The sequence below is a fragment of the Theropithecus gelada genome, chromosome 1, assembly GCF_003255815.1.
Source record: "Theropithecus gelada isolate Dixy chromosome 1, Tgel_1.0, whole genome shotgun sequence".
NCBI classification, from domain to species: domain Eukaryota; kingdom Metazoa; phylum Chordata; class Mammalia; order Primates; family Cercopithecidae; genus Theropithecus; species Theropithecus gelada.
This window is the reverse complement of record NC_037668.1, coordinates 120,247,744-120,275,326: the sequence shown is the minus strand read 5'-3', so window position 1 is coordinate 120,275,326 and position 27,583 is coordinate 120,247,744. Positions and strand designations below refer to the sequence as shown.

Below are 27,583 nucleotides of genomic sequence, written 5' to 3'. Positions count from 1 at the left end.
GGGCACCCCGCCTCCCATGGCTCCGGCGCGGACCATCCTGCGGGGCAAACCAGTCCTCAGGCTCCTTATCCCCTCCCCTCTACTTTCCCTTCCGGTCGGTGTTCATTCATTCAGTGTTTTACTGAGGCTCGAGTTCAAATCAGCACATGCAGCCTTTGTATGCGTCTTCCTGACAGGTCTACACTTTTTCCAACGAAAGACTGGGCGAGTCACACACCCTCACTTACCTGGCTTCTTAACCCTGAGGTATAAATGTTTGAGGCAAGAAAAATTGGCGATGGGAGGGGTAGGGGAAGACCTTCATAAACTGCCAGTCAGAACAATTCTGAGTCCAATATAAGAGGTACTTACAGCATCTAGAAGGCCCCATCCCCTTCGTATCCGCGGAGTAGCTCATAAGCTTTTGGACTTGATCAGAGAAAGCTCAGTTAATAGGACGGGGCTTTGATTTGCATTTCTCTGATGGCCAGTGATGATGAGCTGGAAACCATCATTCTTAGCAAACTATCACAAGAACAGAAAACCAAACACCGCATGCTCTCACTCATAGGTGGGAACTGAACAATGAGATCACTTGGACTCAGGAAGGGGAACATCACACACCGGGGCCTATCATGGGGAGGGGGGAGGGGGGAGGGGGGAGGGATTGCATTGGGAGTTATACCTGATGTAAATGACGAGTTGATGGGTGCAGCAGACCAACATGGCACAAGTATACATATGTAACAAACCTGCACGTTATGCACATGTACCCTACAACTTAAAGTATAATAATAATAAATAAATTTAAAAAAAAAAAAAATAGGACGGGGCTTTGCATATAATGCCCTAACGTTTATGACCAAGAAGGGAGAAATAGGTAAGGGGCAAAGTCTTTGAGCAGTGAAGTGGTGGATGGATGAAATATAGAATTCTTTTTTGTTCCAAAGAAAGTAGCAAACGTGATTATCATTTAAGGTTTTGGTATTTATTTTTTATTTGATTACTGCCTCCAAAAGAAGAAAACTCAGTAGTTCTGCTTTGGGCCGGGCAAGTCCCATCTACTTGGGAAGAAGAGGCGGAATGATGACTTGAGCCCGGGAGGTCGAGGCTGCAGTGGGCCATGATTGCACCACTGACTCCAGCCTGAGCAGCACAGCAAGACCCTGTCTCCAAAAAAAAAAAAAAAAAAAAAAATTCTGTTTCATTCACAAACTCTATGCACAAGGTAAAGATAAGGAATTGCTTGGAAAATATATTGACCAGCTTGCGGTGGCTCACACCTGTAATCCCAGCACTTTGGGAGGCCAAGGCGGGAGGATCATTTGAGCCCAGGAATTCAAGACCAGCCTGGGCAACATAAGGAGACCCTGTCTCTACCAAAAAAAAAAAAAAAAAGGAGGTGGGGAGAGGAGGTCTTTGTATTTGTACCATAAGATTGGCCAAGAAGTAACCATTTCTTCAGATAATGCCCTCTCTAAAATATTTGGACATCTTAATTCTGAAAAATATAACTGGATAATTGATTTTTTAAATTAATTCCCAAATGCTTGGATCGATAATTGATTCTTAATTATTCCTGTAGAAAAGAGGGGTGTCAAAGATAACATAATAGTAGATTATATTTGAATCCTTATTATGTGATAAACGCTACTCTATTTGCTCTGTGTGTTTTAACTCAGTTAATCCTTACAACAACCATTTAGCTAGGTACTGTCTTCAGACCTAATTTACAGATGAGGAAGCTGAGGCATACAAAGGATAGGTAACTTGGCCAAGGTCACACAATGTCATATATCACACTATAATATATGGTGTGTTACACCATAATAATGGTATATTATAACCCAGACAGTATTTATCTTTTATTTTTTGACTGGCAAATTTAGTCAATTTATATACACTCTTGTAGGAATGTAAATTGGTGCAGCCATTATGGAAAACAGTATGGAGGTTCCTCAAAAAATTAAAAATAGAACTATGACGTGATCCAACAAACCCTCTTCAGGTATATACCCAAAGGAAATGAAATTAGCACCTCATAGAGATATCTGCACTTTCATATTTGTTGCAGCATTATTCACAATAGCTAAGATATAGAAACAACCTAACTGTCCCTAGGATAGATTAATGGATAATGTTGTATATATACAATGGAATAATATTCATTCTTAAAAGAGAAGATCCTGCCATTTGTGACAACATGGATGAACCTGGAGGACGTAAAGTTGAGTAAAATTCGCCAGGCACAGAAAGACAAATACTGCCTCACGCCTGTAATCCCAGCAGCTTAGGAGGCCAAGGTGGGCAGATCACGAGGTCAGGAGATCGAGACCATCCTGACTAACATGGTGAAACCCTGTCTCTCCTAAAAATACAAAAAAAGTTAGCCAGGTGTGGTGGCGGGTACCTGTAGTCCCAGCTACTGAGGAAGCTGAGGCAGGAGAATGGTGTGAACCCAGGAGGTGGAGCTTGCAGTGAGCCGAGATCGCCACTGCACTCCAGCCTGGGTGACAGAGCCAGACTCCATCTCAAAAAAAAAGGCAAATACTGCATACATACTCTCATATATAGGATCTTTTTAAAAGTACGTAAACAGTAGAAAGGTGGTTGGGGAAGTTGCATTTATGTAGGATGAGTAAGTATAGAGATCTAATGTACAGCATGAGAACTATAGGTAATAATATTTGTTGTATACTAGAAATTTGCTAAGTGATTAGATTTTAGGTGCTCATACCACAAAAAAGTAACTGTGTGGTGAGAGGGAAAAAAAGTATGTGTGATGATGATATGTGCTTGACTATATCGTTTTACTCTGTATGTCAAAACATCATGTTGTATACCTTAAATATCTACAGCTTAAAAAAAAAAAAAATGAAACACCCAGGCAGTCTAGCACCAGACTCCCTTCAAAGCCCTGCCAGATTTCTACCAGGCCTCTTTATCATCTGATAAAGTAACAACTAGGCTACTCTCTGGTTGCAAATGGGTGACAGAATGATTTCTGATTCATGTTTTATCTTAAAACAACTTAAGTTAGGCCGGGTGTGGTGGCTCATGCCTGTAATCCCAACACATTGGAAGGCCGAGTCGGGCAGATCACTTGAGGTCAGGAATTTGAGACCAGCCTGGCCAACATGGCGAAACCCCAGTTCTACTAAAAATACCAAAATTAGCCAGGTGTGATGGTGCGTGCCTGTGGTCCCAGCTACTTGGGAGACTGGGGCAGGAGAATCACTTAACTGTATCATTTCACTGCAGAGGTTGCAGTGAGCCGAGATCGTGCGACTGCACTCCAGCCTGGGTGACAGAGCAAGACTCCGTCTCAAGAAAGATATGTAAAAATAACAAAACTTAAGGTAGCTTAGGCAGCTATGTGAAATGATTAAAGAATAAGTAAGTACTCCCTTAAAAAAACGAAACATGGCTGGGCATGGTAGCTCACACCTGTAATTCCAGCACTGGGAAGTTGAGGTGGGAGGATTGCTTGAGGCCAGGAGTTCAAGACTGCAGTAAGTTATGATCACATTGCAGCACTGCAGTACTTAGCCTGGGCAATAGAACAAGATTGTCTCTAAAAAAAAAAAAAAAAAATCTTGTCTTTGATGCTTCACATTCTACCATTAGATAATTTAACTTAAAGCATTATTTTTATCTTAATTCATCTCTATAGTCATTATCCCTAATGTGAGTGAGGTTTTCAGATGTTCTTCCTGAAAGCATTTTTGATCAGGAGGAAAAGAGAGTTTAAGGAACTAGCAGTGGGAGCTGTGAAGGTAAACATGGCTAAACTTGTAATTTGGTTTAGGGTTATCTTTAACTGTGATCTTAATGTGTGAAAAATAAATGTAGGTAAAATTGCCTTGGAAGGAAAAACTTCTTTCAAGAACTTCAATCTCATGAAAACAAACCCATTTTTGATGCATTATTTCTCCCTCTTTAAAAATGTTTAGGCTGAGCTTGGTGGCTCACACCAGTAATCCCAACATTTTGGGAGTCTGAGGTGGGAGGATTGCTTGAGCCCAGGAGTCCAAGAACAGCCTTGGCAGCATAGCAAGGCCTCGTCTCTACTTACTTACTTACTTACGAAATAAATAAATAAATAAATAAATAAATAAGTAAATAAAATTAAAGCCAGGTGTGGTGGCACATGCCTGTAGTCCTAGCTACTCAGGAGGCTGAGGCGGAAGGATCACCTAAACCAGGGGTTAGAGGCTGCAGTGAGCCCTGATTGTGCCTCTGCACTTCAGCCTGAGTGACAGAGTGAGACCCTGTTTCAAAACAAAAAGTGTATGTTTTAACAGGAAAAATTTCAAATCACAGCTACTCGGGAGGTTGAGGCAGGAGAATCGCTTGAACCTGGGAGGCAGAGGTTGCAGTGAGCCGAGATGGAGACTCCATCTCAATAAATTTAAAAAAAAAAAAAAAAAGTGAAAAGCTTTTCAGAGAGAGAGAGATCTTGTCATGTTGTCCAGGCTGACCTTGAACTCCTGGGCTCAAGTGATCTTCCTGCCTCAACCTCCTGAGTAGTTGAAACTATAGGCATGTGCCACCATGCCCAGCTGAGTAGTGTTTTTGTTGTTGTTGTTTTTAAGAACTATATATAAAAATTCGCTGACCATGGTGGTGCCCACCTGTAATCCCAGCACTTTGGAAGGCCCAGGTGGGCGGATCACCTGAGGTCTGGAGTTCAAGGCCTGCCTGGCCAACATGGTGAAACCCTGTCTCTACTGAAAATATAAAATTAGCTGGGCATGGTGGTACAGGCCTGTAATCCCAGCTACTCGGGAGGCTGAGGCAGGAGAATTGCTTGAACCTGGGAAGTGGAGGTTGCAGTGAGCCGATTATCAAGCCACTCCACTCCAGCCTGGGTGACAAGAGCGAAACTCCATCTCAAAAAAAAAAAAAAAAAAAACTATATATAAAAATGTAATGGATAGGACAGCTAAATATAAAAAGTGAAATTATATACTACTTGAAATAAAGTGGGTAAATTCCTTTTTACCTTGGAAAAAAGAATGAATGTGTATGTGTATATGTGTGTATTCCACATATTCCATGTACTCAGATCACCCCTTCTTAAACATAAGGTAACATGCATACTATATATTTACTATTCTGCATCTTGTTTTTCCTCATTTAACAGTATATACTAGAGTGTTCTGCCTGCTTCCAGACGAGCAAGGAGACTCGTGGTCTGGTTCTTGGACTTCCCTAACAGCATGGCCCCTAAATGCCAGTCTCCACTCCCACTTGAAAAGAAGAAACCAAGACCACCTCCTGCTCTGGGACCAGAGGACACATCGGCCTCTGCAGGCTTGCTGAGGAAGGGAGAAAAAGAACAGCAAGAAGCAATTGAACACATTGAAGAAGTACAAAATGAAATAGACAGACTTAATGAACAAGACAGTGAGGAGATTTTGAAAGTAGAACAGAAATATAACAAACTCTGCCAACCATTTTTTCAGAAGAGGTCAGAATTGATCGCCAAAATACCAGATTTTTGGGTAACAACATTTGTCAACCATCCACAAATGTCTGCACTGCTTGGGGAGGAGGATGAAGAGGCACTGCATTATTTGACCAAAGTTGAAGTGACAGAATTTGAAGATATTAAATCAGGTTACAGAATAGATTTTTATTTTGATGAAAATCCTTACTTTGAAAATAAAGTTTTCTCCAAAGAATTTCATCTGAATGAGAGTGGTGATCCATCTTCAAAGTCCACTGAAATCAAATGGAAATCTGGAAAGGATTTGATGAAACGTTCAAGTCAAACACAGAATAAAGCCAGCAGGAAGAGGCAGCATGAGGAACCAGAGAGCTTCTTTACCTGGTTTACTGACCATTCTGATGCACGTGCTGATAAGTTAGGAGAGGTCATTAAAGATGATATTTGGCCAAACCCATTGCAGTACTACTTGGTTCCTAATATGGATGATGAAGAAGGAGAAGGAGAAGATGATGATGATGATGAAGAGGAGGAAGGATTAGAAGATATTGATGAAGAAGGGGATGAGGATGAAGGTGAAGAAGATGAAGATGATGATGAAGGGGAGGAAGGAGAGGAGGATGAAGGAGAAGATGACGAATAGAACACTGATGGATTCCAACCTTCCTTTTTTAAAATTTTCTCCAGTCCCTGGGAGCAAGTTGCAGTCTTTTATTTTATTTATTTTTTCTTTTTTTGCCTCTTGTGCTCAGTTGCCCTGTTCTTGAGGTCTCTTTTCTCTACTCCATGGTTCTCAACTTATTTGGGGGAAATACCTTGAGCATAATACAGTGGGAAAAGAGTGTCTTCCCCTTTCTGTTCGAAGTTCATTTTTATCCCTTCCTGTCTGAACAAAAACTGTATGGAATCAACACAACCTAGCTCTGTGGGAAAGAAGAAAAATCTGCTCCCTTCGCTCTGCTGGAAGCTGGAGGGTGCTAGGCCCCTGTGTCGTAGTGCATAGAATTCTAGCTTTTTTCCTCCTTTCTCTGTATATTGGCTCAGAGAGTACACTGTGTCTCTATGTAGGTCAAAGGGACAATATGGGCAGTTAGATTTACCAACATGTATCTGTCTACTTTCTCTTGTTTAAAAAAAGAAAAATAAACTTTTAAAAAATGGGGTTGTAGAAGGTCAGCAAAGGGTGGGTTTGAGATGTTTGGGTGGGTTAAGTGGGCATTTTGACAACATGGCTTCTCCTTTGGCATGTTTAATTGTGATATTTGACAGACATCCTTGCAGTTTAAGATAACACTTTTAAAATAAATTCTCTCCTAATGATGACTTGAGTGCTGCCACTCAGTGGGAGACTCAGCAGAACCTGTAGGATCTTATTTGGAATTGACATTCTCTATTGTAATTTTATTCCTGATTATTTTTAAATTTTCTTTTTGTTTCACTGGAAAGGAAAGATGATGCTCGGTTTTAAACGTTAAAAGTGTACAAGTTGCTTTGTTACAATAAAACTAAATGTATACACACACACACAAAAAAAACCCAGTATATCCTAGCGGTTATGCCATGCTAATGCAGATCTTTGTCATTTCTTTTTATGGTGGCAATTCCACTACATTTCACTCAACTGCCGTTTTAATTTCTTCTTTGAATGATTATTCATATCCTTTGCCCATTTTGCTTTTGGTCTTTTCTCTATTTTTAGATGTTGGAGATATTAGTGTTGTCCGTGATATAATTTGCAAATACATTTTTCCATTTGTCATTTGTCTTCTGACTTGGCTTGGTTTTTAGTGGGTTTTTTTCTTTTTTTCCTGATGTTTTTGTTTTAATGTAGTCAAATTTTTTCTTTCTTTTTGTTCATTGTTTCTGGACTTTGAGTCATAGGTGGAAAGATTATCCTAACTTCCAGATTGTTAAGGAATTCATACGCTTTTCCCCTAATAATGTGTGATTTCACTTTTTATACGTAGCTATTTAATTCATTTGGAATTTATCTTGTTACATAGTATGAAGGAAAGATCCAATTGTATATTTTATTTTTTTCCAAGTGGCTATCTAGTTATCCCAATACCGTTTACTAAAAGTCAACTTTTCCCCTTCTCATTTTAGATGCCACTTTTATCATATGCTAAATTGTTTTCTCCCTTAGTTCTATTTCTGGACTTTCTATTCTATCACATTGTTCAGGCCATCTATTCTTGTGCCAGTATCACAGTTTTAATTATAGAGGCTTTATATACATTGCTTTAAAAAAATTTTTACTGGCTGGGTGCAGTGGCTCATGCCTGTAATCTCAGCTCTTTGAGAGGCTGAGGTGGGTGGATCACTTGAGTCCAGGAGTTCGAGACCAGCCTGAGCAACACGGCAAAACCGCATCTTTATCAAAAATAAAAAAGATTAGCCCTGGGTTGCGGCGCACACCTGTGGTCCTGGCTACTTAGGAGGGTGAGGCAGGAGGATCACTTGAGCCGGGGAGGTGGAAGTTGCAGTGAGCTGAGATCACACTGCTGCAAACCAGCCTGGGTGACACAGCAAGATCCTGTCTCAAAAAATACAAAATAAAAAATGAATTGCTGAATGTTCCATGCCCAAGGGTGAGGGTGCGGTAATTTTTTTGCCTTAGTATTGGTCAACTGTTAATCTGTTCAATGTCCTCTCAGTGCTAACAGCAACACATAGAACTGATAAAGCTGAGGATTCTGCACAAACCTCACTTATACTGTTTATGGACTCTTCCCTGCATGTGTGTAATGGTTAAAAGTGCAGACTTTAGAATCATGATATTGAATCCAATTTAACTTGTTTATTAGTTGTATGACCTAGCCTACTGGTCTAATAGTCTAAGTCTATTGAGCTTGAGTCTATTGTGCTGATCCGTGAAGCTCTCCAAGCCTCAGTTTCCCTATAATGTGGATAAGGGTATCTCATGTGGTGGTTAGAAAGACTAAATGAGATAATCCATGTAAAATTCTGCTATGATGTGTATTATTAGCTTATGACTTATCATCACAAAATAGTTTTGAAGGTTACTCTTTAGAGTTTTAGCTTTCCCCCTACACTGTCTTCCATTCAAATAGGCAATGTCATTTTGCTGTTAGTGTTTGTTTCCTCCTAGCAGTTAAGTTTTACTAGCTCCAGTGGATGTGGTGGGTTTACAAAGGTGATAGTGATGATGAGCACTGAAGGTCTTCATGGACAGGGAAGTTGTGATTTTGATTTCTTCCTGCCATCATATTTAAGAATAGGCAGCCATTTGGAAAAGCCATTTGAAAAAGAAAAGCGATTACAGAATCAGAATAGCACCATATTACAACCCTCAATGATCTAAGTGATGAGCAGCAATAGCTGCAAAAATCACAAAAAGAAAACCAGGCAATATATGCTTTCTGATGAAAAACACACTACATGTATGATCTTGCCAAATGAATCAAACCTGAATTTGATGAAGCCTCTGGATTCCAATCAGCAGAAAACACAAAGGGCAGAAGCATATGCTGATTTGTACCATAAATATGCAGTTGGCAGAATGCAGACTATGGGAAATTCCACAGATGGAACAGCCCAGGTTCTGCAATAGAAGAAGTATAAGCAAAATAAAGGGAAGGAGGGGAAATCTGTAGATTTTAAAAGGTCTAAAAAATATCTTTCATGGGCTACAATGTAGGGGGGAAAAAACATACAATGTCTAAAATTGGCATGAATAAACTATAGGGTCTAGGAATAGCATCTATTATTAGAGTTTTCTGTTTCTCTGTATGTATATATATACACCCAATTGGTTCTGTGTCTCTGGAGAACTCTGTGTGTGTGTGTATGTGTGTGTATACACATATATATACATACATATATGTGTGTGTGTGTGTATGGGGTAGGGGGCAGGACTTAAGGAACTGGCTCACACAATTGTAAAGGCTTGGCAACCCCCAAATCTGCAGGGAGGCCTGCAGGCTGGAGACCCAGGGAAGAATTGCACATGAAGTCTACAGGCAGTTTGCTGGCAGAATTCTACCCTCTTCAGGGTAGGTCAGTCTTCTTCTATTAAGGCCTTAACTGACTGGATGAGGCCCACCTACATTATGAAGGGCAGTCAGCTTTACTCACAGTCTACTGATTTAAATGTTAATCTCATGTAAACAATCTCTTCACGAAACATCTTGAGTAATCTGTGACCAAATATCCGGGTACCATGGACTAGCCAAGTTGACACACAAAATGAAGCATCAAGGTATCAAAATACGCAGATTTAGATGATTAAAAAGTAAAGAAATACAGGAAGTGAAGCTATCCAAGTCAGGAAAGGAGCTTAATTTTGAGAGGAAGAGGGAGTTTGTAATTATGACAGGGGTATGGAAGAGCTTACAAGGTGGCTGGACAAGTTTCATTTCTCAATGTGAGTGTTGGTTGCAAGAGTATTAACCTTTTTTTTTTTTTGAGACGGAGTCTCCCTCTGTCGCCCAGGCTGGAATGCAGTGGCAGAATCTTGGCTCACTGCAACCTCTGCCTCCCAGGTTCAAGTGATTCTCCTGCCTCAGCCTCCCAGGTAGCTGGGACTACAGGTGCCCGCCATCATGCTCGGCTAATTTTTGTTTAGTAGAGATGGGGTTTCACCATATTGGCCAGGCTGGTCTTGAACTCCTGACCTTGTGATCCGCCCACCTCGGCCTCCCAAAGTGCTGGGATTACAGGCTTAAGCCACCGGGCCCGGCCAAAAGTATTAATCTTAAAACAGATTATATTTAGAATATGAAATATAGATATTTATAACACAAAATAATTATTATTAGCTATAAATTTCCCTGATACGGTTTTCTGTATCTGTATTTATTTTTAAATAAAAAAATTTAAGTGTTAAGTGTTAAAGAGGATTTAAACAAAGCTATGTTAAACCTTTTTTTTTTTTTTTTTTTCCCGAGAGAGTCTTGCTTTGTTGCCCAGGCTAGAGTGTAGTGGCGTGATCTCAGCTTGTTGCAACCTGTGCCTCCTTAGCTCAAGCAATCCTCCCACCTCAGCCTCCTGAGTAGCTGGGACTATGGGCATACACCATCATGCCCAGCTAAACATTTGAGGTTAAAATGTAGAGAGTATAATAAAGACCCTGCTTTTTTGTATAGCTCACTATCTAATGAGAAACAACCTTAAAAGGGTTCTACAAATGTTTAGGTAGCACTACCACTGTCTGAATAAAGATATTGCTTGGTAACTACTTTTAAGTGAAAGCTGTTATTTAAATGAACAATTTTCAGTACATTTAAACAAATCATTGTATTGAATTCTATATATATATATATATATATATATATGCATTTATTATCATGGGAATATTGCACTGGATGGGGATTATGAAAAATCACTGATCCAAATCCTTTTTTTTTTTTTTTCAGGGCAGAACTGCATGGAAATTATCTCAAAATAATATTTGATTTTTTTTCTTTTCTTTTCCTTCCTCATCTCCTTACCTTTCTCCCATTCTTCTCTTCTTTCTTTCTACTTTCTGAAAGCATAAGGAAACTGACAGAGTTAAAGCTTTAGGCGCCCCACTTCCACAAGCCCCTTCTAGGGTTCTAGTAGCATCCCTAAAAGTGTGTTTACTTGGTTATGTTTTTGTAAAGTTGGCAAACTTTGGTTAAATGTTGCCTCATATCTGGTGCTACTGAGTAGCTACAAGCATTTTTAAGATTCAGTCACAGTGAAACTAAGTAGGGGCTTCAGTGAGTAGGACTGGTGGAGTATGTTTATCAGTTCACATTCACTTCCATGTCTAGATAGGTTGTTGCTCCCTGTCCTGGTATAGGAATGGTTTCCAGGAATACTTTGCTGATTCATCCTGCATGGTGACATGAAGGGGTAGGGCCCAAGGGTCACATCACTATGTGAAGATGTTACATATCGACAGGTATTGGAAATAAATGTGTAAATAAGTAGAGACTTCCATTCTCATTGATGCCTTATTGGAACAAAAGGAATATTCTCAGTAATGCAGAACATGTTAATTATAAACACAATTTTTTAATGTTTTGATTAAAGTCATACAGAATGAAATTTGTCAAAATTCCTATATTTATGACCTATGTTTATGATATTTTTTCAGCTTTCCAGAAATTGTAATCTGTTGTGATTTCTCATTCTAAATAATCACTTTTATATTTTAAAAAGGCAAGCAGGGGACAGGCATACCATATATAAGTGTTGCAATATGTTCCCAATACTATATCTTCCTAATATTTATTTTATCTTGAAAAATAAGAAAATTAGGCCAGGCACGGTGGTTCGTGCCTGTAATCCCAGCACTTTGGGAGGCCCAGGAGGGCGGATCACCTGAGGTCGGGAGTTTGAGACCAACCTGACCAACATTGAGAAACCCCGTCTCTACTAAAAATACAAAATTAGCCTGGTGTGGTGGCTCATGCCTGTAATCTCAGGCATATCGGGAGGCTGAGGCAGGAGAATCGCTTGAACCCAGGAGGCAGAGGTTTCAGTGAGCCAAGATTGCACTCCAGCCTGGGCAACAAGAACGAAACTGCTTCAAAAAATAATAATAATAAATAAGAAAAATAAGAAAATTGAGGCTACTTTTTGAATGACTAAAGAGGTATTTATATAGCTCTTTCCTTTTTTTGGAGGAAATGCAAATGGTAATTTAATGTTTTTATTTACTGTCAGTGTAGCTCTTTTTTTTTTTTTTTTTTGAGATGGGATCTCTGTCGCTCAAGCTGATACAGTGGCACAATATCCGCTCACTGCAACATCTGGCTCAAGTGATCCTCCTATCTCAGCCTCCTGAGTAGCTGGGACTACAGGCGCATGCCACCACACTAGGCTAATTTTGTATTTTTTTTAGAGATGGGGTTTTGCCATGTTGCCCGGACTGGTCTCAAACTCCTGGTCTCAAGCGATTCTTCCACCTCAGCCTCCCAAAGTGCTGGGATTATAGGCGTGAGCCACTGTGCTTGCCCCAGTATAGCTCTTAATGTGATATTTCTTCTGCAACAGTGAGGGAGAGGTGATAGGCTTTAATGTTCCTCTGGCCTTATTTTAGCATTAAAGACAATAAAGGCACTAACTAGAACCCTGCTGGGTGAACAAGATTTATGACTAGATCACTTATTCTTCTACATTTAGGTCACATTAAAATAAACACTATCTTAAGAAAGAAGAAAAATAGATACTATAAAATCTAACTGAAATATTCCTCAAGCATATTTTAAATATCATAATTGCCTATGCCACTTAGAGTGAAAACTATTGAGTTTTTCCTCAAAGAGTAATTTTTACTTCAATCATCATTTCTACCAGAAGATACTTTCACTATTTTCAGGACTAACCTGTAACATTTGAATACAGTGATTAAAAAATGTACTTTTTAGGGTAATGAATATATATAGGCTGCCTGTAGGTCTAGGTGTGAATTAAATAACTTGGAATATGCTTGATGCTTCAGGGCAAATTTCTTAAATTTCTCATATGAAATGTACACTGATTTCTGTCCAGCTATTTCCTGAAAGAGCCTGGAAACATCAAGATCTGGCACTCCAAAAGCTACCTAAAGTATAGCAGTGAACTCCTGTTATTAAGCCATTCGCATCAAGATCAAAAAGCTTAAAGGACATTTGCAGACTCTTTACAACGTTGGCAGGATTGCATAGGACAGTCAGACTTATTACATACTCTCTGAAGTCTATGCTGCCAGCATTATTCCTGCCAAAGAGGGCAAAAAGTTGTCTCAAGGGCTCTGAAATTGGGAGTTTTAAATAACTTGAAAATTCTTCAATTCCTATCTTCCCTCTTTTTGAGGCAACTGCAATTGCAGCATATTCATCCAAATGCTGATGAATGTTATCTCTATCTAACTTCAACTTCTGGCTAATTTTTGTAAATTCCACCAAACCAGCTTCTATGGGTAGTTGAAGGTTACCTGCGGAGATCATCAGTCTGCAGTCTTCATAAGTGTGCTCTGTCCCAGGCACCCCAGAGCATTTGCCATGTTGATGCGTATTGTATTGGCAAAAAGGATGGGGTCTTTTTTTATTTCATCATTTCGGATATAAACAGGCATAAACACAACTTCTACCCTGGTGAAGGGTTGACTGAGGATCAATATACATTCCTGGAAGCCTGTAAATCCCTGCCAGGTCCAGACTGCCGTGTCCAGGGTGTTTGGGTACCTGAGCAGCACTGGCTACACAGGAACACCTGGACAGAAGTCCCCTAGTTTAAAAGTGACTAGATGGGAGCGATTGATGCGCACGCCTTCTGGGAAAATCAGAATCTGTGGCCACTTCTTTCCAAATGTCACTCACTTCAGGATTTCATCCTTAGTATTCTTCCTGGAATTGGGGTCTTCTCGGATCACAAGCACCAGCTGTGTTGACAGTAGGAATTTCCCAGTCAATGGGATCTGCACATTTTGACTTGCAGAGAGCATTGAGGGTAACCCTGCCATCACACAGGGGATTGAGTCAAAGAAAGTGGAGTGTGGAGATAGGGGCCTTGTCTTGGGTTGCCTTTTTCCCTTTCACTTTAGCTAGGAACCCTGCTAAAAAGAAAGTCAACTGAACCATGAGCTTGAGTACTGGTTTCACCAGTTTTCTTTTTTCCAACTCTTGGCAGGGTTGTAGGATTTGAGCAGGATAGCCAAAGGTGGAAAGCATGGCCACTGGCCAGGGGAAGAGTAAGATCATGCAGGACATTCATACCCACGAGGATGATGCAGGTCCAGCACCATGCACCGAAGCATGTCGACTGAGGGTACAAGGATTTGATTATCTCCTGCATGATCCCAGACTCCTTCGCCTCCAACTCAGAGTCTGTGGACTGCAGAGTCATGAAACCGACTTAGTAGACTCAGGCTGTGTGTAGCCTGGATTTGGGGGCAGCCTTTGGCATACACCCCTTCCCCACATCCAATTGCTTTTTCTGTTTGCACATAATTAGAGCTCTTAGAGGCAATTGTAGGTTAATAGAAAATGCTGCATTACCTTTAAAATCAGAAAAATCAAAGCTGGTAAATGATGTAACAGGAGAATTCATATCAACAGCACAATCTTTTTTTCTTTTTTTGCAAATATCTTGCTTTTGACATATGCTTAATAAATTATTTTCACATAGCAATTTCTGATGTTAAATTAGGCATATATTATGTACTATTAGGGATATATTAATTCGAATAGATGAATATTATTAAAAATTACAACTTTTAGGTGCCATTACCTGTTTTTATTTACTGTGAGCTGCTTTGGCAGCTAGTAAGTCAAATTCACTTACTTGCCCTAATAGATTTCTAGAGATAGTAATAACTGTTTATCATAAGAGGTTTAACTGATGGCACCCTTGAAGCTTTATATCTGTTACAAGTACTTTTCCATATCCATTGAAAATTAGAGTACATTCATTGTAATAGGCCAGAATTGTCCATGGAACGTTTGATTGATAAAATTCTTAATATTAGTCCACATGAACTTGTCAGCTTCCTAAACTGACAGAAGTAGCAACAACAACAAATCTTAAAATCACTTTTGTCAGTAACAGGTTTTTATTAAAATAAGTCAGGATTACTTTACTGTCTCAGCACGTCCCATTCTTTCCCTTGTTGCTGCCCTTCCGGAGGGATCAAGAGGGAAGCACCAAGTTGGTATGAACCAGGCTTTTTTCTATACCTTGTGGCATTTGCAACTCTGACAATGTTCTATAGAATATTCCGATGTTTACTAATTGCTAACTTGAATTTTTTCCCTCCCGAAATTAAAAGTCAAATTGTAGGTTCCTGAGAGATGTTTCCATCTATTGAAACACACCAGATTACTGCTAAAACAGGAAGAGTGGCATGGATACCAAAGTCTGCTAAACGGTATCTGACATAAGTGGGATCATGGGCTTTACCACCAGATGGCTCTAGGTCACATCTTAGCTCCAGCACTTACACTATGGGCATTGGCAAAGTTACACGTTAAATCACATGTTTACTATTTATAAATTGGTGATACCTACCTTGCATGTTGTTATGAAGCTGTTATATAGAAAATTGAACTTTTGTTGTAAATACAAGTTGCTATGATAAAATAGTGAGAATTCTTAGGGACTTTCTCCTGTGTTCTGTCATGATCAGAACTATGCTTAATGTAGGAAGCAATCCTTTCACCAATTTAGAGCTTATCTGTTACGTGATGGGATTTGGCAGTGTTACTGGTTGCCTCCCATGTTAAAGGAGAACAACCCAAGAGAATGAGTAGTAGTCCCTTGAGTTGGTATTGTTCTCTATTCTGTAACTCTTTTCCAACTCTTACTTATAATGTTCATTTCTACTTTTGAACCCTTGTTTAATTTAACTGCATTCTATGTATGCCTCTCTTTTTTTTTTTTTTGGACAGACTTTTGCTCTTGCCCAGGCTGGAATGCAGTGGCGCGATCTTAGCTCACTGCGACCTCCGCCTCCTAAGTTCAAGCAATTCTCCTGCCTCAGCCTCCCGAGCAGCTGGGATTACAGGCATTTGCCACCATCCCTGTCTCATTTTTGTATTTTTGGTAGAGACGAGGTTTCACCATGTTGGCCAGGCTGGTCTCAAACTCCTGACCTCAGGTGATCCACCCACCTCAGCCTCCCAAAGTGTTGGAATTACAAGCGTGAGCCACTGCACCTGGCCCTTAAGGCTTCTTATGGGAAAGTTCTATGTTACCACCTTATCTTTCTTTTATATTTCCCCCCCACCCCCAGTCCCTAGCAGTGTGCCACATATATTATTTATTCATTAAGCAAATATTTGAGTGCCTACAATATGCCAGGCCCTTAGTCTAGAGTTGGGTATCAGTTAACAAAACAACAAAAAAAACCCTGCCCTGTGGAGCTTAGATTCTAGTGCACACAAGGCATGTAGTATTCAATTCTTCTTGCATTGAATGGAGTAAAAGCATCCTTTCCTTCCTTTTCCCTCTCCCTTTCCCTTTCTGTTTCAACAGGGTCTCACTCCATTGCCCAGGCTGGAGTGCAATGGCCCAATCATGGTTCACTGCAACCTCGAGCTCCCGGACACAAGCTATCTTCTTACCTCAGCCTCATGAGTAGCCGGGACTTCAGGTGTGCACCTCTACGCCTGCCTACTTTTATTTTTTATTTATTTTTGGTAGAGTCAAGGTTTCACCATGTTGACCAGGCTGGTCTCAAACTCCTGGCCTCAAGCGATTCTCCCGCCTTGGTTTCCCAGAGTGCTGAGATTACAGGCATGAGCCACCACGCCCAGTCAAGATGTCAGCTTTAAAAAATGGTTTAATGTTCCCAGTATAAATAGTATATGGCCCATTTTAAAAATGCATATTCATTTAGTTATATTTGCCTTCAAACTAATAGATATACTATAAATCCAAAAGAGATTTGATAATATAACTTTTTAATGGTTAAAAGTAGTAAAAAGAACTTTTGAACAATAGAATGAAAATTTATATCATTGCAGGTTTGCCTTACAATATAGCACAGCTAATCTTTAATATACATTTGTAAAAGGCACCATATGTTAACAGAGTGAAAAAAAGCAAGAAACCAAAACGGAGCCACTTACTCCAAACTTCCTTTTTGTACAAGTGTATATATTTTAAGGCAGATGCTTGTCTGTGCAAAATACACCAGAAGAAAATCAACATTGTATTACATGTTCACACGATCTCAGATTTTTTTCAATACCATTTTGTCAGGATATTTATTTATGATAAAGCACATTAAAACAGTTTTTTTCCTAATAAAACATAAAGAAGTTGATGAACAATTTTTAAAAATTACTTAGAGATTTCATTACAGACCCTTCATAGAAGATAAAGAAAAGTCAATCTTTTTTTCTTGTTTCTTCTTTTAGAAATGTCCATATCAATTTGTTCACTATGTCAGGTTGGTCTTGCTGAAGCCAATGACTGGCTTCTGACAAAATAGTTAGCCTGAAATAGTTTTTAACATAAATCTTTGTGACTTCAGCCATCTCAACCTCCATGAATGCGTCATTCTCTCCCCATAGTAGTAGTGTTGGAGTGGTCACCATGTGATGTTTGAGAGGCAGGCAGCTATAAAAACAAAATACATGGGCTTGAGATTCACTGTCAAAGTTAAAATGACATTTTCCTACACTGCCCCATTAGGCCATTCATTCTCGAAGGGGGCAATCTTGCTTCTAGAAGGGTGAAAATTGTGTTCTTGGGAGGGTGAAAAAAAAGCTTACCCTTTGCGTATATAAAGCAAGGATATACATACAGTACATAAGCAGATATTAAAATTTCACAGGGTGGGGGTGATTAGGGAAAAAAATGTCTAAAAAGGTTCGTTAGGAAAGTGATAATGAAAAAGTGATTGAGAAACAATGCATTAAGTAATCAACATTTACTATAAAATATTTAAAAGGCTATTTAAGAAAAGGTCCAATAAAATTTAAATTGGATGAGGCTAGTAAAATGTATGATAAAAGCTATAAGTTAAATAGGAAATTCATCACTATGAGGAGTAATTTGTTTTAAAAGGATACCAGAATTTCTGAATGGTGTAATGAAAGAGAGATTTAAACTATTTATATGTTACTGTTTAGCTTTATTTTTAAATTGTTCTTAGATAATCTGATGCATTTTATGTAAAAATTGGAACTGAAAACTCAAAAAATATATTCGGACTGAGCTTTAATATTACATGATACTATATTTTGCAAGAAGATTATTTTTTAAAACTAAGTTTTTGTTGTGTATATGTATGTTTTTAAAATTAATTTGAGATGGGCTCTTGCTATGTTGACCAGGCTGGTCTCAAACTCCTGGCTTCAAGTGCTCCTCCCATCTTGGCCTCCCAAAGTGCTGGGATTACAGGCATGAGCCAGCACACCTGGCCTATATTTTCTTAAGTACAGAAAAGTATAAAGAACAAAAATAAAATCATTTATAATTCCATTATCAAAAGGGTAATATTTTGGCATTTCCTATGCATATTCTTGAAACCATACTATAAATATAATGCAATATAGACAATTTATACACAGTACACGTATGCAAATTTCACATTAAATGATATAAAGAATTTTCTAATTCCATAACATTTTTCAAAAATAATTGTAAAAGATACTAGTTTATGGCATAACTCATAAATGACTTGACTATTCCCCTATAATTGAATATTTAGGTTTTGTGGTATTTCTCCTTGTTTTAAATTATGCTATAATAAGCATTTTATACCCAGATTTTTCTTGGCATTTCTGATAATCCCTTTGGACTACAGCCTAGAAGTAAAATTCCTGAGCTAAAGGGAACAAATATTTTTGAAGCTTTTGACATCTTCTGTTACTGTTTTTCAGAAAAGTTGACGGTATTAATTATACTCCTATTGATTAAGAATGAAAATGAACATCTAACTGTTTATCACTGAGTCACATTTTTACTAGTAAATAAAAAAGCCTGATTTGTGGCAATTCAGAGTTGACAGCAGGATATTATACATGCCCACCATGGACTTAACTTCTGACACCACACAAGTGGCCAACATTTGGTTGTAATGCTCCTAAAAATTAAGTTCTTTGTAAATGGGTAAATTGATAGAAAAATGTATTCTATACTTACTAACTCATGGGTTAGAATTCAAACTTTAGAGCCGGGCACGGTGGCTCACACACCCCAGCACTTAGGGAGGCCAAGGTGGGCAGATCATCTGAGGTCAGGAGTTCAAGACCAGCCTGGCCAACATGGCGAAACCCCGTCTCTATTAAAAATACAAAAATTAGCCGGGTGTGGTGGCTTACACCTGTAATCCCAGCTACTCGGGAGGCTGAGGCAGGAGAATTGCTTGAACCCAGGAGGCAGAGGTTGCTGTGAGCTGAGATCGCACTATTGCACTCCAGTCTGGGGAACAGAGCAAACTCCATCTTAAAAAAAAAAAAAAGAACGCAAACTTTAAAGCCACTTACATTCTACAGCACAATAATATTCAAAACCAAACCATTTTCTAACAGTTATCTGCATGGTTTATAGCAATATCGGTGCACAGAACAATTGAATTAGTAAAGTAAGTGAAGTTTTTTTTTTTTTTTTTGAGATGGAGTCTGGCTCTGTCGCCCAGGCTGGAGTGCAGTGGCCAGATCTCAGCTCACTGCAAGCTCCGCCTCCCGGGTTTACGCCATTCTCCTGCCTCAGCCTCCCGTGTAAGTGGAGTTTTGAAGGACTATTAGTCAAAGAGCAAAGAGAAATATAAACTCTCCACCAAATCGAAATAGAGATAAAAGAGAGGAGTTTCCAGAAAACAGAAGAAAAGCATATTCTCTGGTCCTGAGGTTTCAAATTACTAAATTTCACATTAAATATGTTACATATGAAATAAAGTAATCAGTAATTAAGATGATATTTTGGTTTTTATCTGCTGACTCATGATTTCTCAACTGGTTCAAACACTGTGCAGCAAAAAGAGGTGCTATTTGTCAGATTCCCCCTACCCAACAGTAGTACATGCATTTATACAAATATATAAAGCTGTTTTGGATGCATTTAATATATAAATGGTATCATATTCCATATATCCTTCTACAACTTGTTTTTGTGCCTTAATATATTTTTAAGATTTATTCATTGATGATGATGAGGTAGGAGGTGGGACTCGACTCTGGACCAGATTGAAGACTGGCTGAAACTGGTAAGAGGCACCAAAAGTACTTCTCTATATGACATGCCCACCAGTGCCATGACACTTTACCATTGCTGTGGCAACACCCAGAAGTTACCACCCCTTTTCTAGAAATTTAGAAGTTAGAAAATTAGAAATTACATGTCCCTTAACTTGCATGTAATTAAAAGTGGGTATAAAGATGAATGCAGAACTGCCCCTGAGCTGCTACTGTGGGCACACTACCTATAGGTTAGATTTTCTCTGTAAGGAGCAGTACCTCTGCTGTTGCTGTACACTGCTGTTTCAATAAAAGTTGCTGTCTAACACCACCAGCTTGCCCTTGAATCTTCCTGGGCAAAGCCAAGAACCCTTCCAGGCAAAGCTCCAATTTTGGGGTTTGCCTGCCCTGCATCAATGATACATGAAGTTCTACTTCACTCATTTTCATTCCTATATAGAATTCCATCATATGATTATACTGCAATTGATCCATTCTTCTGTTAAAAGACATTTTTAAATGTCCATTTTGATAATTCAAATAATAACCAAATTCATTCTTGTACACATCCACTTATGCACATGTACAACAGTTTCCTTACAGTACATCCCCAGAAATAGAACTGCTTTTCAGAGTATATACATCCTCAACCTTACTTGATATTGTCAAATTGTTTTTCAAACTGATTGTATGTTCCACAAGCAGCATGTAAAAATTCTCTTTGCTCTACTTCATTGCCAACATGTTTTCAATTGGTTAATTTTTTTCCAATCAAATAAGTGTGAAACATTTTCACTTACCTGATGTACCAGATACTGCTCCACAAAACTTCTTCCCTTCCACTATAGTGTTTTAAAAAATCCAATTTTTAGCAGGACAATTGGTCATCCAGAATTCCTAAACTTCCTATTGCTAGGTGAGGATGTAATGTGTGCCCAGCATGCCCTCTCTGACCCTTCCCACTTCCCACTGACAAATGCAGATGTGGTGGTAAGCCACCATGGACCACACAGACAAGGGCAACACCCTATGTATAACAGAACAACAAAACAGAAAGCACCAAGGCTTCTGACCAAAGAAAAACATAACTGTGATGATTTCACAGAGCAAAACTGCACCAGCCTAGACTTTTACTTGTGAGAGAAAGAAATTCCATCTTGTTTTTGCCAGTTATTTCATCTCTCTCTTACAAGCAGTAACACCTATGTTGTATACCTGGCTACCATTAGGGTTCAGCATCTTTCATATGTTTATTGGCTGTTAGATTCCTTTTCTGTGAATTGCTTTCTCATATCCTTTATCCATTTTTTGATTGAGCTACTTTTTTTCGTATTGATTTGGAGGTATTCCTTATTATACTCTAGATATTAATTCAAAATTAATTGTGTATTGCAAATAACTTCTACCCACCTAAGGTTGCTCATCATTTTATATCTTTTGACATATAGATATTTTTAAATATTAATGTAGTCAAATGTATCAGTCTTCACAATTTGAGAGCTAGTTGTGCTTTATTTAAGAAATCCTTCCCACATGAGGTCATGAAAGTTTTATTTTCTAGACATTTTAAAGTTTTATTATTGCAGATGGGTTTTTATTTCCCTAAAGTTTATTTTTATTTTATTTTATTCTACTATTTTAGATTCAGGGGGTACACGTGTGGTTTGTTACATGGGTATATTGTATGATGCTTTGGGTTTCCATTGATCCTGCCATCCAAATAATGAACATAGTTCCCAACAGGAAGTTTTCCAACCCTTGCTGCCCTCCCTCCCTCCACCATTTTGGAGTCCCATTGTCTATTGTGCCCATCTTTATGTCCATGAATACCCAATGCCTGAAGCTTATTTTTTGTTTGGTAAAATAAAATACAGGGACCTAATTTAGTTTTATTCTATATGCATATCCAATTAGTCCAACAAAATTTATTGAATCTTCACCACTGGTTTAAAATGCTATCTCTGTCATATCAAGTTCCCCCATATGTGGTTCTGTTTTGGGGCTTTCTTGTCTGTTTCATCAATTTGTTCATCCCAGAGTGAACACCATATTTTATTTATTTTATAGCTTTATTGTAAGTCTTGATATCTAATAGAGCTATTCACCCACCTATTTTTCTTCTTCTTCTTCTTTTTTTTTTTTTTTTTTTTTTGAGACAGTGTCTCACTTGGTCACCTAGGCTAGAGTGCAGTGGCATCATCTCGGCTCACTGCAACCTCAAGTGATTCTCATGCCTCAGCCATCCAAGTAGTTGGGATTACAGGTATGCACCACCAAGTCCAGCTAATTTTTTGTATTTTTAGTAGAGATGGGGTTTTGCCATGTTGGCCAGGCTGGTCTTGAACTCCTGGCCTCACGTGATCCACCCACCTTGGCCTCCCAAAGTGCTGGGATTACAGGCGTGAGCCACCGCCTCTGGTTAACTATTCTTTTCTTTAAAATGATCTTGGTCATTCTTGGTCCTATGCTCTCCCATATAAATATTAAAATTAGCTTGTCAAGTTTCATTTAAAAATTTTCTTATGGTTTTCACTAAAGTTGCATTAAGTTCATAGAATAATTTGGGGAGAGTCCAGTAACTATTTTTTATTTTTAATTATTAATTTAAAAACTATTTTTTTTTTGAGACAGGGTCTTGCTCTCTCACCCAGGCTACAGTGCACTAGCAGCATCATAGCTCACTGCAGCCTTGAATTCCTGGGCTCAAGTGATCCTTCCACCTGAACCTCCTGAGTAGCCAGGACTGCAGAGGCATGCCACAACACCTGGCTAATTAAAAAAAAAAAAAAAAAAATTTTTGTAGATAACATGGTCTCACAGTGTTGCAGGCTGGTCTCTAACTCCTGGCTTCAAGCAATCCTCCCACTTCAGCCTCCCAAAGTGCTGGGATTACAGGCACGAGTCACTGTACCTGGCCCCAAGAACTTTATGATACTGTAGTTTCCCACTCATGAACATGATAAACCAGAGCTGGTTTTCAGTAGTTTATACCAGCAAGTCTGTATCAATTGTGAAATTATTACAATACTTCTCGGCAGGGCAGGGTGGCTCATACCTGTTATCCCAACATTTTGAGATGGCGTCCTTTGAGGCCAGGAGTTCGAGGCTGGAGTGAACTGTGATCATACCACTGCACTCCAGTCTGGGCAACAACAAAGTGAGACCCTGTCTCAAAAAAAACAAAAAACAAAAAACTTCTCTACTGGTTGGTAAATAGTCACTGTTCTAAGCCCACATTATTTAATGTCTTAGAATAAATTTTGATAATGCATAAAGGTCATCTTTTGTTAGAGTCATTCCTATATGCCTTAGAATTTTTTGTTGCATTTGCAGGTGCATCTGTTTAAGAAATATGTGTTTTATAATGGTTGTTGGTTTGTGAGACTATAATTTTGTATCTTGAACTTTTATGTATCAACTCTGCTGAGCTGTTTTAATTTTGATAATTTTCCTGTAGATTCTCCTGGTTTTTCTAGATATATAAACACATTGTCTATGAATTATTATTTCTTCCTTCCCCGATTCTCCTGGTTTTTCTAGATATATAAACACATTATCTATGAATTATTATTTCTTCCTTCCCTGATTCTCACTTTTTTTCCCTTATCTTACATGCTGGCTAAGACGTAATACAGTGGTGAAGAGAAACAGTTATAGTAGTCAAGTTTATTTATGTATTAATTTTTTTTGAGACAGGGTCTCACTCTGTCGCTGAGGCTGGAGTGCAATGATGGATCTGGGCTCACTGCAACCTCCGCCTCCTGGGTTCAAGCGATTCTCGTGCCTCAACCTCCAGAATAGCTGGGATTACAGGCACCCACCACCACACCCAGGTAATTTTTTGTATTTTTAGTAGAGACTGGGTTTCGCTATGTTGGCCAGGCTGGTCTTGAACTCCTGGCCTCATGCGATCCACCCACCTTGGCCTACCAAAGTGCTGGGGTTCCAGGCATGAGCCACTGCACCTGGCCCCTCAAGTTTATCTTTATTCATTATTTTTGAAAGAAATGCTTTTAGTGTTTCATCACAAAATGATGTTTACTATAGGTTTTTGGTAGACAAAGTTCCCTTCTTCATTGTTGTGGTAGTGGAACCGTAATATGATTAACAGAAAGGCACCAGCTGACACAGAGAATATCAAGTTTAATGACAAAGGAAAAAGAAACTTGCAAAGATGGTTTCATAAAGCAGGAGATAATATATTACTCTCTCAGATACCAGTAAACTTTCCAGGCCCTCCAAAGTTTCCCATGGAAATACAACTGTGAAGAGCACTACAAATGTATTACTTACTTTCTAATACAAAGCAAGTATTTTACCATTTTAATAGAGGTTTTGTATATCCTTGGCCCCAACTCCTGAAGAATCTTCTATGCCTGCCAGCTCTCCAGGTGCAAACAATCAGTGGAAAACACCCTCAATGTTTTATTATTATTATTTTTTTCTGGAACAATTGAGTAAAGCAAAGGTCTGTTTCCCAGAAATATCCCTTCAGCAGATGCAGGCTTATCCCACCTATCTGAGGTCCACTCCTTTCTCCTCTATTTCTAGATTACTAAGAATTGTTGCATGAATGTGCATTAAATTTTATTAAACGCTTTTTCTTAATTGATTTAGCTGGTCATAGTTTCCCTTTTAATCTATTAATGTCGTAATTAAATTAATGGATTTTTTTTTTTTTTTTTTTTTAAGACGGAGTTTCGCTCTTGTTCTCCAGGCTGGAGTGCATTGGCACGATCTTGGCTCACTGCAACCTCCGCCTCCCAGCTTCAAGTGATTCTTCTGCCTCAGCCTCTAGAGCAGCTGGGATTACAGGCATGCACCACCACGCCCAGCCAATTTTGTATTTTTAGTAGAGATAGGGTTTCTCCATGTTGTTCAGACTGGTATCGAACTCTCGACGTCAGGTGATCCGCCTGACTCAGCCTTCCAAAATGCTAGGATTACAGGCATGAGCCACTGCGCCCAGCCTAATTAATGAATTTTTAATGCTAACTCATCCTTGGTTTAATTTTTTAATGCATACTGAATTCAGTTTGATATTTTATTTTGAATGTGTGGATCTATGTTTATAACCTAAATTGACCTATAATTTGCCTGTCTTATTCAATCCTTGTTTTGGTATGAAAGTTATATTAGCCTCATAAGATGAGCTGAAATATATCTTCCTTTTATAATATCTGAAAGAGTATTTAACAGTGGGATTTTCTGTGATAAAACTTACCTGTAGGCTGGGTGTGGTGGCTCACACCCGTAATCCCAACACTTTGGGAGGCTGAGGTGGGTGGATCACCTGAGGTCAGGAGTTCGAGATCAGCCTGGCCAACATGGTGAAACCCCGTCTCTATTAAAAATATAAAAATTAGCCAGACACAGTGGCACAAGACTGTAATCTAAGTTACTCCGGAGGCTGAGGCAGGAGAATCACTTGAACCTGGGAGGCGGAAGTTACAGTGAGCCGAGATTATGCCACTTTACTCCAGCCTGGATGACAGAGCAAGACTCCGTCTCAAAAAAAAACGAACTTACCTGTAAAACCATCTAGGCTTCTATGTATAGCTGTGTATTTGTATGTCTATGTGTGTTACTATAGATATGCTTTAAATTCATATTGGTTAGCTATAAGTCTTTTCATGTTTTTGAATTCTTCATGAGTAGTTTTGGATAAGTTATGTTTTTCTTAAAAATTGCCCGTTTTGTCAAAGTTCTAAAATTTGTTAACTTAAACATTTATACCTTAATATCTGTAATATTTGTATTGATAGTTATGTTTATTTACTGCTTTCTGGTTCCTAACTTTGTTTATTTGTGCCTTCTGTTTTTTCTTAACCATTCTTGCCAATAGCTTATCTATCTTAGTAGTCTTCAAATAATCGGCGTTTGGTTTTGCCACTTCTCTCTATTGTGTCTTTGTTTTCTATTGTATTAATTTTTGCTTTATATATGTAATTTAAATTGTTTGTCTTCTAATTTATTTTTGTTTACATGTTCTTTTTCTAACTTCTTAAGTTGAACTCTTACGTCACTGATTTTCAATATTTCCTAATATAATCTTTAAAGCTATATATTTCTTCCTAAGTATTGTTTTAACTATTCCTCATGTTTTGAAATACCATTTTTTCTAAGTTTTTACTAATTTCATAGATTTTTTACCCATAGTTATTCAGAAGTCAAATTTCTGAATATATGAAGTTTTCTAAAAGTTTGTTGCTATTGTTATTGATTTCTACTGTAATGTGTTCAGAGAAAATAATCTATGTAATATTTTTTGGTATTGGTTAAGATTTTGCTTTGTAGTCCAGTATGTAATCAATCTTCATAAATATTCTTTACATTATTGAATAGGCTGGGTACAGTGGCTCACACCTGTAATCCCAGCACTTTGGGAGGCTGAGGCAGGAGGATCACTTAAGACCAGGATTTGGAGACCAGCCTAGGCAACATAGTGACACCTCACCACTATTTAAAAAAGAAAAGAAAAGAAAAGAAAAGAATGTGTATTTTTCTGATTGTTAGGTGCAGAGTTGTACAGATCAAAGATATTAATAGAGTTGTTGAAATCTTCTATATCCTTGTTAATTTGTTTCTGCTTGATTGATCAACTTCAGAGAGAAGTGGGTTTAAATCTCCTATAGTAATTATGGATTTGTCCATTTTTTCTTGTAAGTCTGTTACATTTTGCTTTATTATCTGATGCTTTGTTATACGTTTAGAATTATCTTTTTGCAGTATAGGTCCTATAGCTAGTCTTATTCCCAGTTCATCCTGGTTCCTCAGGTCCAAATTTTGGCAAGTCTTTGGATGAGGATATAGTCCCAAGGAGGCTTAGGTTAATAAATGAGGGCTATTTTCATGCCTGACTATAATGTACTATACCTTATATTTGTAGTCTTACTGTGCATTACATAGCCCTGTTGTTAATGATATACTCAGCTTTGCTTATCTATATAAAGAATTACTCGGGGAGGGGGGTCAGTGAGCTTCTAGAGGTCTAATGAACCTTTCCCTCAATGAGATTTAACGTATAACCAGCTAGTTTAAAAATCCATCTTTTGCCTTCATAAAACTGTTTTGAAGTTTATAGGCCTGCTCGCTCTCATTCTCTCTCTCTCTCTCTCTCTCTCTGCTAATTAACAGGATTCCAGTGACTACTCTTGGGAATGCAAGTCCTCCTAATAAACAACTATTAGTAAAAGAATCTCGGAAAGATGAGAATATTTTCCCTCTTTCCTTATAGATACTTACAACGTACTGTTCTACAACTCAAAGCAAGCACTATAAAAAGATAAACTGAGAACATGTTTGAAAATTGTCATTCTTGTCTCCTATCCAAAATTAAGATTTTAAATCTTTTTTCCTTAATATAAAAAAAGACTTGTTTGAAAATGTGCCATTCTCTCTATTTTCTCTTTACAAATGTTATTTGTAAAAACAAAAAACAAACAAGAAAACATGAACTTCAGACACTGTTACTTCAGATATTGTTCCTATATCCTATAAAATATAATCTGTAGCCTCTGCAATCTATCTGCCTTTTTTTTTTTTTTTTTTT

The 27,583-nt window shown here is 38.4% G+C and overlaps 2 protein-coding genes and 1 pseudogene across 2 annotated transcripts in view; 1 reads left to right on the top strand and 2 right to left on the bottom strand.

Annotated features, from left to right (window-relative positions):
• The first annotated feature begins 5,177 nt into the window (after positions 1 to 5,177).
• SETSIP (SET-like protein) lies at positions 5,178 to 6,074 on the top strand. Its single transcript, XM_025392224.1, has one exon. It carries the CDS (start codon positions 5,202 to 5,204, stop codon positions 6,072 to 6,074), a length of 873 nt encoding a protein of 290 aa, XP_025248009.1. The 5' UTR covers positions 5,178 to 5,201.
• A 6,627-nt stretch (positions 6,075 to 12,701) lies between these two features.
• On the bottom strand, positions 12,702 to 14,115 carry LOC112628816 (annotated as a pseudogene).
• A 2,679-nt stretch (positions 14,116 to 16,794) lies between these two features.
• The window catches only part of EPHX4 (epoxide hydrolase 4), a 34,640-nt gene continuing 23,851 nt past the window's right edge, over positions 16,795 to 27,583 (bottom strand). The window contains exon 7 of the mRNA XM_025403591.1: positions 16,795 to 17,467. Coding sequence (XP_025259376.1) covers positions 17,236 to 17,467 — 232 coding nt within the window. The 3' untranslated portion in view covers positions 16,795 to 17,235. The remainder of the gene's footprint in view (positions 17,468 to 27,583) is intronic.

Excerpts from the sequence above, each read along its gene's own strand:
- SETSIP (XM_025392224.1), top strand. The coding sequence starts at position 5,202 with ATGGCCCCTAAATGCCAGTCTCCACTCCCACTTGAAAAGAAGAAACCA.